The 11,588-nt window shown below is 48.4% G+C and overlaps 1 protein-coding gene across 1 annotated transcript in view; it reads left to right on the forward strand.

The window, feature by feature from the left end:
* The window catches only part of CD9 (CD9 molecule), a 34,562-nt gene extending 26,012 nt beyond the window's left edge, over positions 1 to 8,550 (forward strand). The window contains exons 3-8 of the mRNA XM_043564655.1: positions 3,135 to 3,232; positions 3,950 to 4,024; positions 5,575 to 5,673; positions 5,827 to 5,916; positions 6,577 to 6,660; positions 8,002 to 8,550. Coding sequence (XP_043420590.1) covers positions 3,135 to 3,232; positions 3,950 to 4,024; positions 5,575 to 5,673; positions 5,827 to 5,916; positions 6,577 to 6,660; positions 8,002 to 8,067 — 512 coding nt within the window. The 3' untranslated portion in view covers positions 8,068 to 8,550. The remainder of the gene's footprint in view (positions 1 to 3,134; positions 3,233 to 3,949; positions 4,025 to 5,574; positions 5,674 to 5,826; positions 5,917 to 6,576; positions 6,661 to 8,001) is intronic.
* The last annotated feature ends 3,038 nt before the right edge of the window (positions 8,551 to 11,588 follow it).

Consider the following 11,588-nt stretch of genomic DNA (forward strand, 5'->3'; position numbering starts at 1 on the left):
TTCTCTCTGGCTAGGCCTGCACTGTCAGCCTGAAAAAGGAAGAATAAACAGCCCTTAAGCAAATTAATACAGTAATCCTGGAGAAGGCTCCGTGACAAATAATTTTTTCCATGAGTCAGACAGAAAGCTAACATTCACTTGTTTTATAAAGGGGAACACGTTGTCATTTATCATTGCCGGCCTTTGCTAACAAGCTCAGGATGCAGGCGAGGAGGAGCCTTCCCAAAGGGAAGCCCTGCGTGGCCCTGTAAGAGGCCGCCAAGCCTTCCAGTGGTTTTGTGGCTTCTGGCGGGGGGGGGGGGGGAGGGGGGCGGGGGGGGGAAGGTGTGGCTTGCAGATGAGCCCCCCGCTCCAGTTTGATGGCCGGTGCTAAAATCCCCATGGACAGCCACCAGGGGGTTGCTTGTCTTCATCCCTGGCTGAAGAGGGTAAGCCAAGACACCCCAGATTGGCAGCTACCTGAGCAAGATTTAAACCCAACAAGACCCTTTGTCCTACAAGCTTCATCTGCTGAGCCCAAGAAATGGATGTTTATAATTAACCAAGAAGCCCATTAGGAGGAGAATGTCCTCTCTCTCTCTCTCTCTCCCTCCCTCCATCTCCCTCTCCCCCTCTCTCCCTCTCTCTCTCTCTGTGCATGGGAAAGCTTTTTCCTTTAGTGTAGCTCCCTACTGCTGCTTATCCAACTCTCCTGACTTCTGCCAGGGCTGTCCCGGCTTATGAACTGGGGTCTGGACTTAGAGAAAACATGTCTGTTCATTCCCACTGACTCTATTCCATGTGCTTGTAAATCCTTTTGATCTCTTAATACGCCCTATTTATTCAGCCCCTGCCGCAGAGCTCAAAGGAGTGACCCTCATCCTTCGTTGTCTTGCCCCAGTGAGATGGGGAGAAAGCAGGGCCATCTGACTGACTGCTGCAGCTCACTGGTGGCCCCATGGCAGAGCCCGAAGCTGAGGGAGGCCGCCCCTCCCACAGCACCCATGCAGTGCACCCGTGGCCCCACAGTATCAAACGGCCCAGGAGGATAGGACTTGACTCCAGGACAGGCTGCATTTGTCCCCTTGCCCAGTCTGGGCCAGGCATGCATGGGAACAATACCCATATTCATACAACATAGGGGTTTGCCAGTAAACCCACGTGACCTGACATCACGACAGATGTGGGGGGAAAAGGCAGAGACACAAATGCTCCCTTGTGTGTGCTCTGCTGGGTGCTGCCCGTGAACCTCAGCTGCAGGCAGACTGCACGGTTTGTTGCCTGCAAAGCCTCGGCCCCGGGACTAGGGGTGCAGATGTGGGACAGTGAGGTCACTGTGACACCTGCCAAGGTTCTCACTGCAGTACCCTGTTGTGTATTGTGTGGAAACATCGCAGACACTCTCTCTCAGCTTCAGTCCTGCACTTCAAGGAAGTCTGCCTAGTCCCAGTTCGTAGGGAGGGTTCCGCGAGTATGTAAAAATTCATCACTGTGGTTATTAATAATTGTCATTCATCCTCCGTATTACTAAGACTAACAGTAGCTAGCATTTGTTGTGCACATTTGGGTTAGATCACTTAATCTTTACAACTATCCTTGAGGCAGGCATTAGTACCATCCCCGTTTTGCAGATAGAAAGTTATTGCACAGAGAGATTAAGCAGCTTCCCCAGGGTCACAGAGCTGGCTTTCACATCCAGACATGCTCTCACCATGCGACAGGAGTCCTTCCCAATGTTGGACAGAATATGCCTGCAAGACAGGGAGGCACACGGGATTGCTCTGCCAGTGTCCCCATGGGTCCTGCATGTTGGGGAGCTGGGAAAGGGTGTGGTCCCTGCAGGACAGCTGCGGCTTTTCAAGAATATAACTGCAAGATGGGTCCATCTGGGCATCCCCTGGGGGGTTATAGGATGACGAAGGCCAGGCTCCAGTGTGTTCCCCTCCCAGGGGTTTGCTTCATGTTGGGCCTAGGCAGAAGTCACTCCCTTCTCACCGCCTCCCTCTCCCCCCATCAGTTACTCAAACTGACGACTTAGAAACAGGGTCATTCACTCACCCTCCCTTTAAAGGAGGATCCTTTTCAGCCTTCACCTGGGGTAAATGAATTGCAACTGTAAGATCTCTTTAGGGCACTCTAAGGGATGTTTTGAAATGTTCTAGCCACCAACCTCTCATTCTAATGATAAAGAAACCGAGGCCCAGAGAGGGAGAGCGTCTTCCCCATGATCACACAGCAGTTAGTAGCAATGTTGAGATCAAAACAAGGGTCTTCTGACACCAGGGCTGTGTTCTTTGCACTAGAGCAAGTACCCCTACCTTTGCCAACCTGTGCACCTGGGTGTTACTAACTGCACATGCCTCACCGCCACCTGGAAGCAGGGCAGAGAGGCATCCCTTCTGGGAATGAGGCAGAGCTGGTCCACCTGAGCATGGATGTCTAAGTGTACACAACCCCTTTCCTTTGGAAAACTTGCTCTGACAGACTCTTCTGTCAGGTAGAGGCCAGCAGAAGTCTCATCAGAGTCCCAGTCCCAGTCCCTAAGAAGTTAGCCCCAGTTTGGAGGGTCTATATCAGTTAGTGTGAATGGATTCATCTTGCTGGAAACAGCTGACAAACTGGATCAGTTCACATCCTGAGTCAAACCTAGGGATTCCCATGGGTATCTTTGTCCTGGTTATAGAAGGTAATGAGCACCTTCCAGGAAGGTGAGGGTAAGAGAGGGGTGAGGGCTTAATGGGGTGGGGTCCTAGAAAAGAGATTGGTGGGGAGGAGACTTAAAAGCAGAGGTGGAAGAGGCTGTTTTTTGTTGTTGTTGTTGTTGTTTTATTTTTTAATGTTTATTTTTGAGAGAGAGAGACAGAACATGAGTGGGGAAGGGGCAGAGAGAGAGGGAGACACAGAATCTGAAGCAGGCCGCAGGCTCTGAGCTGTCAGCACAGAGCCCGATGTGGGGCTCAAACTCAGGAACTGCGAGATCATGACCTGAGCCAAAGTCGGGTGCTTAACTGACTGAGCCACCCAGGAGCCCCAAGGAGGCTGTTTTTAAGGATGGGGGCAGCACAGATTCTTAGAGGGGGGAAAAAGAATTGCAGCATATGTCTGGGTCTCAACAATAATGACCCCATGCCTTGCCCTCTGCTCTCTGTCCTCAGGAGTTTATATTCTGATTGGAGCTGGTGCCCTCATGATGCTGGTGGGTTTCCTGGGCTGCTGTGGGGCCGTGCAAGAGTCCCAGTGCATGCTGGGATTGGTGAGTACCCCTTCTGCTCCCCACAGCCACTCTGACCCAAGGGCCCCGCCCCCAAGATCTCATAGAACAGATGGGGTGGGATGGGGTCCAGAGGGTACCTTAAAGGCATGAGCTATCCTCAGCCCCCACAGTGTTGCTCCATTCCAGGCCCCACCCCAGCCTCCTAGCCAGGTAGCCATCTTGCCCTCCTCCCCTGTAGTGATGCCTTGCTTCTCTTCTGTTCTGGAGCCTCTCTGTCTTATCACTTCCTTTAGGCGACTAAATGCCAGGACTTTGTTTTCCCCCTTTTCGAGGACCACGTTTGCTTTTTTTCCCTGAATCCACAGGTACCTTCGCCTTCTCTTATTTTAAAATTTGTTAACAATTTTCTTCAAATTCCAGAGTGCATTCACTTTCTTTATTTCCTCAAATAAAGAGCGTGAGTGAGCGATCGTATCTTATCACTGACTCTTAATTAACACCTTAGGAATATCAATTCTGGGGTCAGCTGTGCCCCATTCTTTCCTCCTGAATGGGAATCTCTTCCTACTACTGCTTTCGCTCCTCCCTTGGCTCCATGCTCACAGTTCCATAAATTTCTTCCATCCCTTCCAGGCTGTTCATTTGCACCCCCAGATGCCCAACTCCCAGGGAGTTATTCCTCCTTATCCTCCGGAATACCCTTTGTGGTTGGCTGGCTGGGATTTCCCCTCATCTTACCCCTTCTTTGCCTTCTAGTTCTTTGGCTTCCTCTTGGTGATATTTGCCATTGAAATAGCTGCGGCCATCTGGGGCTATTCCCACAAAGATGAGGTAGGTGTCTCCCATAAGATCTCTCGGGAGTGATACAGGTTTCGGAATTCGGGGGTGGGAATGATGAGAGTGACAGGTGTCTCAGCTGGCCACTTTGGTCAGCTTTCAGCCATCAAACATGCTCCTATTTCACCACGCTCCCACATGCCCAGCAGAGTGTGAGCTCCCCCAGGGCAGGCGATGTGGGTGTGGTGCCAGCCACAGCTTCCAGTTCCCTGAATGGTGCTGGCACGCAGCAGATATTCAAGAAATACTCATCAGGTCTGTGTGTGTATGTGTCTCGCACCTCAGCAGCCCTGTCCCCGACTCCTCTGGAAGGATGGCTTAGGAAAACGAGCCTCTGCGAGGGCTGGAGCCCCCTGCTCCTTCACCTAGTCTATGAATATGTGCCACCATGAGCCAAGTGCTGGCCAGACCCAGTGTGGGTCCAGTGATACACAAGCTGTGGTCCCCGCACTTTCCACCCAAATATGCATTTGGAGAATGCATATATGCAAATATGCACTAGGAGAAGTGTCCTAGAAGTCATTTATATCCAGAAGTTCCATGGGGTTTGAGAAGGCGGCATGCCAACAGGAAATCTCTTCTGGCTTCATGGAGAAGGGGACACTCACCTAAATCTTGGATGAGAGAAAGGATTTCAGGAGGAAAGTTGGTGGGAGACCCAGTACTTTCCGGCAGAGACAGCTGAATGTGGGTTCCGATGGGGAGCCACTGAGGGAGGAGTTGTGGGCCAGGATGGGCCATATCAGAACCGTGTATTAGGAAAGGCAGTCTTGGCATGTTTAGCAAGAGAGAGAAGAGACGAGAGACTGGATGCAGGAACCCTGTTTAAAAAAAAAAAAAAGATTTAATTATCCAGATATAAATGCTACAACTGAAGAAAGAGGGTGGGATGATCACGACAGCTGCTGGAGAAATTCTGGATGTTGGTCAGTTAATTAATTGATTGGGGCGGGGGGGCGAGGGACAGGCGTTTGTTAAACTAGGGTGTACTGAGGTACCCAGTACTCTGTGCCAGACACTGCACTAAGGGCTTATCATGCAGCATCTCATTTAAGTCCTCACAATAACCACTGAGGCACAGACTCTTATAATCTCCATCCTACATATGCAGAAACTGAAGTACAGAGAGGTTTAGTAACTTGCCAAAAGTCACACAGCCTCTAAGTGAAAAAGAAAAGCTGCAAGCCTGAGGAACTAGCCCGGTCAGGAGTAGAATTTTTTTTATTATTATTGTTGTTCTTTAGATTGAGGAGAGTGCATTCGGTGCACAAGTAGAGGAGAAGTTGCCAACTGGGGCGGGAGGGACCTGCCAAAGGTGCAAGAGAAGAAGGGAAAACTGGATTGGGTTCCTAGGGACGTGGGAGGAGACGAGAAGGGCGCCGGAGGTGCTGGGAGAGGCAGGACCAGTCTGGTGGCTTCAGTCTGCTCAGTGACGTTTTCCAAGCACAAGAATTTGTTGGCTGAGCGTGAACAAGATGGAACAGGTGACGTTTATATGTTCTTGAAAAAGCCATATCTGCCCCGCTCTCGTCCGCCCGTCGTAGGTGATTCAGGAAGTCCAGGAGTTTTACAAGGACACCTACAACAAGCTGAAATCCAAGGACGAGCCCCAGCGGGACACCCTGAAAGCCATCCACTATGCGGTATGTCACCTGTGCCAACACCGCGACCCTCGCTGACCTTCCGTCAGAACGCACGTGCACACGGGGTACTGGTTGCACCAGCCTGTGCATCTCCATTCCAATCATCCTTTTTTGTTTGTTTCTCTCGCCCCATCCCTGCACTTCCCCCTGCAGCTGGACTGCTGTGGTTTGGCTGGTGGAGTAGAACAGTTTATCTCCGACATCTGCCCCCAAAAGGATATACTGTCATCCATCACAGTGAAGGTAAACTTAAAAACCCAATGAAGGTAAACTGTTGCGCCCTGGCCCCGCTGCTCTGGACAAATCCCACAAGGGTTGAAGTGAAACCTTGCCCTCTCGTTCTGGGAAGACAGGCATCTAAGTGCTTCAGAACTACGCCTTCCACCTGCGGAAGAGCTCCGTGGCAGCCATGTCTTTCTTCCCCTCCCTGGGGCCTCTGTTTCCTCCAGGGCAGCAAAACAAAGGCCAGACCAGGGAAACAGCAAAGTGTTCTAGTGGCACCTGGATCTGCCAGCTGCTGGCTTCTATCCCACCTCCCCCAGCTGTGCTCTGAATTCTGCACTCCCGCTTCTTAGACGTACAAACAGCTCACGACTGTAAGCTAGAGCTCATGTCCACACTTCAGAATAATAGGAAGTAGCCTGATGGCCTGATAAGAAATAGGCCCCAAAGCAGGTGTTTCCCCTTCTTCCTTCCCTTATTTCTTACCCAGACTTTAAGGACCCACCTCCATATCTCTTGGTTCTCCTTTCCATCCGCCAGTGAGGACACCTGAGCACTCCTGTCCTCGGCCCTTTCTCCCGGATCCCCAATGTCCTGGTGTGACACAGGCGCTGTGGGAGGGGGGAGGTGTGCCTGGAGCAGGGATTGTGTGTGACCCGAGTCTTGGTTTACCCCCCTAAGCCCTGCCCTGAGGCCATCAAAGAAGTCTTTCACAACAAATTCCACATCATCGGCGCAGTGGGCATTGGGATTGCCGTGGTGATGGTGAGTATTGAGGACGTGGGGAGGGAATGATGTCACAGCGATTAACATCTGTGAAGCACATAGTCTGCCCAGGCACTGTTTTAATGAATCAATTTATTCATCAACTAATTTAATCCTCACCGTACTTATGAGATGGGAACTGTTAGTATTCCCATTTTACAGACCAGGGAGTGGAGGGACAGGTCGAGTTGATCAAAGCCTCTGAGCTCGTGAGTGAAGCATCTGGGATTTGAGCTCTGTGCGTCTCCAGAATGCATTCTTCTAACTCTTAGGGTTCAGGAGGCAAATGTGAGGGGATGCTGGTCCTGCTGGTCCATGAACCACGCTTTGAGTAGCAAGGGTGTAGATCACCCAGCCCTGTTAGTGATCCTGAGGTAATCTTTAGGACTTGTTTTTGTTATGTGCCTGCTTTTCTTTTCCCAGAGAAAGTAGTTCAGTGAAAGTTACATGGACAGGAATTACTTCACACACACACATCACACCCATAGTCTGAAAGGCATGCAAAGGTGGACAACCAGAGGGAGGATTCCAGGCTTCAAAAAATCTACTGTCTTGCTAATCAGCCCTAGAAACCATTAAGTGCAAACAAGGTTCCCTGGGGTTACTCCCTCATTCCCCAAGAGGGACCTTCCTCTGCCCCAGTAAGACTATCCCGAGAAAGTGAGATTTCTTTCCTTTCTTAGTGGTTATTTACACCTAAGAAAGGCTTTGAGGCAGCTTTCAGTAAAAGGCGTGTAATAATACCTTTTAAAATAGAATATAAAACAGACATTCACAAAGATGGGAAGTACAAGCCTATGTGGATTATCGGAACGTCTGGCATTTGAGCATTAAATTTAGCTCTGAATTGGGGCGCCTGGGTGGCTCAGTTGGCTGAGCGGCTGACTTCAACTCGGGTCATGATCTCACAGTTTGTAAGTTCAAGCCCCTCATCAACCCCTGCTGACAGCAAGTGAGCCCTCTTCCAATCGTCTGTCCCCCCCCCCCCCCCGCTGCCCCCCACCCCATTCACGCTCTCTCAAAACAAAATAAAACTTTTTTTTTTTTAATTCTAAATTTAGCTCTGAGCTTATTTGTCACACTCTGGAAGTTCTTCAGGGAAGTTGCTTGTGCAGTTTACATTGACAAGTGGCTGCAGACCCTCAGAATCCACCAGTCAGCGGCTCCCCCCATTAGAGCCAGCTAGCCTCCGTCTCTCCTGCTTTGGCACACTGTACATGCCTGACCATGCAGTCACCATTCTTCTCGTTTGTCTTGGCCCGAATGACTCCCGTCTTTCCTGTCCCTCAACCTTCCCTGAGCCATGCCACCCTGTTCCTCATGTTCCTTTCTGTCTTCTAGATATTTGGCATGATCTTCAGTATGATCCTGTGCTGTGCTATCCGCAGGAGCCGAGAGATGGTCTAGAGTCAGCTTGTACCCCTGAGCAGGAAAGCCCACCCCTAAAAATTGTTGCTTATTTTCCTGGGGTTTTGTTTTATTGTGTTTTGGGGGGGGGGTTGTTTGGGGGTTTTTTTTTGGTGTTGTATTGTTTTTGTTTTTTTTTTATTTTTTTGCCACTAACGTTAGTATTCATTCCGCATTGCTAAACAAAAGTTATTCCATGTTTGTGTTTTTAATGCTTTATTCAATATTGGTATTTGTAGTTGAGAGATTTGGGGATTTGGTTTGCTTTGGTTTACATTTTTTTGGTTGTTTGTTTTTGCTTATTATGTTAAGCAGAAATCCTGCAATGAAAGGTACTATATTTGCTAGACTCTAGACAAAAGATATTGTACATAAAGAGAATTTTTTTTGTCTTTAAATAGATAAAAAAATGTCTATCAAACTTAATCAGGTTGTAACTTATGTTGAAGACAATTTGATACATAATAAATGATGATGACAATATCCTTGACTCGTTTTTGGTTTTTGCTTCCTTTATTTTTTTTACAGCTATTTATTTTTCACATGTCTTTCAACTGCTGTTTTGTCTAACTGCATTTATATGAGAAATAGGTTGGGAGGTTGGTCTCCCTATGTGACTAATGAAGAAAGCAAGAGATGAAGGGATTTTGATCCAAGATCACACAATTATTAACATTTATTTAGCTCTGAATTGGGGCGCCTGGTGTGGAGTCCACACCAGAACCTAGCCCACGACTCCTCCTTGTAGCATTAGGTTGTTCTTGGGGGGGGCAACAGTAAACGCGACTCCCTGATGGGAGGGACTTTGTTTTATTCACTGCTGTGCCCCAAGCACCTAGAACCTATTGTCTAGTGCATAGTAGGTGCTCAGTAAGTATTTGTTATCCATTAATATTCATTGGTTGAATAAATGAGAGCATACACATCGGGGTTTGATCAGGGAAGCAAAATACTGATGTTAAATATTATATATAATTTCCATCCTATATATCCATTATATATAATACATATAATATATAATACATATTTATAATGTGTGTGTGTCTGTGTGTATAATTTGCTACAGGGATTTGACCTTGGACAATCATTGGAGTTGCTTACACAGTTTCTTTAAGACCATAGGGGCGCCTGGGTGGCACAGTCGGTTAAGCGTCCGACTTCAGCCAGGTCACAATCTCGCGATCCTGGAGTTCGAGCCCCGCGTCAGGCTCTGGGCTGATGGCTCAGAGCCTGGAGCCTGTTTCCGATTCTGTGTCTCCCTCTCTCTCTGCCCCTCCCCCGTTCATGCTCTGTCTCTCTCTGTCCCAAAAATAAATAAACATTGAAAAAAAAATTTAAAAAAAAAAAAAAAAAAAGACCATTGTCTTTGCGGGTTCCTCGGTGCTTCAGTCAGTTAAGCTTCTGACTCTTGATCTCATCTCAGGTCTTGATCTCAGGGTGGTGAGTTCCAGCCTGGAGTTTAATAAATAAATAAATAAATAAATAAATAAAATCCATTGTTTTTGCATTTGACACTGGATCTTGAAGCCCACAGGGCAGACAGTCGGGAAGGCAAGAAGATGGATGTAGTTGGGGAGAGCAAGAACAGGCCAGAAGTCGAACATGAGTTAGCACCCATGAGGACAGACAAATCTATATCAATTCTTATTCCTCTGATGGTGGTGTGGGTCCTACAGAGGCCAGGACCCTATGTAGTGGAGCTAAACACACACTGGCCAGGAGCTCAAGAAGCAGACATGAGCCCTCATAAAAGCAACCGTTTTGTGTGAACTTGAAAATGCCGCCTCATTTCCATCCAGGCCTCCCCTGTGAGGAGGGGGAGAAATCAGCGTAGCAGGCTTGCATCTCCTTGCTGTTCTGTGGCCCCAGGAGCCCTATTAATCTGAGCATTTGAGAGCTAACTGTACCGTTTCAATGTGGAAATAACAGGCCAACTGTTCTTTTTATGACAGTGTGAATGAGACTGTCTTCACTCAGGCATCACAATCCCCGATTAGCTCTAATTCCTGCCCTGTTTGTGACTGCCAGCTCCCTCTAGGAAAAGCGGGTCCCATCCACACACTTTCCACTCTGCTGCCTCGCTGAAAAGTGGATGAATTCAAGAGTGTAACAGCTTGCTACTGCTTCAATCGAGGAACACTTCAGGGTTGTATCCTGTCTCTTCAGTTTGTCATAAATAAAGGACCAATTGGCTAGCTTAAGCGAAAGCCTGAGGTGGTGCCCACGGAACCCAAGAACGGAAACACAGTTGAGCCATAGGAGGTTCCTGGAACTGTGGACTAGGATTCCCTGCAGCTCTGCACTTCTGAGTGCTGTGTTTTGCTCTCCAAAGAGACAAGTATACTTGTCTCTGCTACTCAGTCCACATGGGTTGGAAAAAGCACTAGGCTTGAACCCCCAAGTTCACACAGACAACGTCCAGTGACCTCTCTCAACGTCTGGGAGAGAAAATCTGACCCAGTTTTCAGTGGATTATCTATCCCTGACTCCTCAGCGGGCAGCTCGGGGAAGGAGCGCGTGTAGTAAAGACTTGGCCACCCTTTGACCTATAGACGGAGCCTACAACCAGAATAGGAGGGATCGCTGAGAGCTGGCAGACACCCAGAAAGGAGCCAGCTGGTCCACAGAGCCCTTGATCCAGCCCAACAAGCTTGCTCTGACTCCTGGTGGGTGAGTCTAGTTGACGCTCTGCAATTAAGGCAAAACCAAGACGGTCCTGGCTCTCAGGGCCTGAAGGGCTTGTGGAACAAAGGCCTTTAGGAAGTTTTAGTCACAAAAGGGCAAGAGACTGCCAACAGCATTAATAGCTGTGGGTCCAGAAGGAACCTCCTTGAGCAAAAGAGGAATGAATACACAGCTGGGTGTATTGGCCTCTTGGTTCAGCTGTGAAAGGCAGTGCAGGGGCTACAAGTTTGAATATAAGGTGGGTAGTAAAGGTTATTAAAGGTTATTACTTTACCTGGTGCCCTTCAAGGACTGAAAGTGCTTTAAAATCCCCAAACTCTGTGCCTTCTAGGCTGGAGCTGAGCGTTGCAAGGGTGGAGGCAAGACCGCAGGCATCCTGGCACTCATTCCATGCTGCTGCCATTTCCCGTGGGAAGAGGTTTTAACCAGTGCATTAGGACACTCCGAAAGGACAGTGTATTTTTGTTCCACTGAAAATTAGGACACCTCATGAGCTGCTTGGGCCCAGGATAGAGCAGTAGTGGTGGACTTACAGCACCATGAGGCAGATCCATAGCTGGGTGAACACTCCCATGCAAGAGCAGAGATCTATTGGTAGGCTGGGGGCCCTGCTTTGCTCTATCCCCATCAATGTTTTAAATAACTTGGAATATTATCAAATATTATAGGTGTCCCAAAGCTCTGAGGAATACCCAGTAATGTGAGTAACAAAATTATAGTTCAAAGAGATGTTAGGATCTGGAATAATGGATTATGACACCCAAAGGTTATATCTTAACAGGAGTAATTAAGTAAATGAAATCAAGCAATCTACATAATGTATTTTAACACAGGTC

This window comes from Prionailurus bengalensis, chromosome B4 (genome assembly GCF_016509475.1).
Source record: "Prionailurus bengalensis isolate Pbe53 chromosome B4, Fcat_Pben_1.1_paternal_pri, whole genome shotgun sequence".
Lineage (NCBI taxonomy): Eukaryota > Metazoa > Chordata > Mammalia > Carnivora > Felidae > Prionailurus > Prionailurus bengalensis.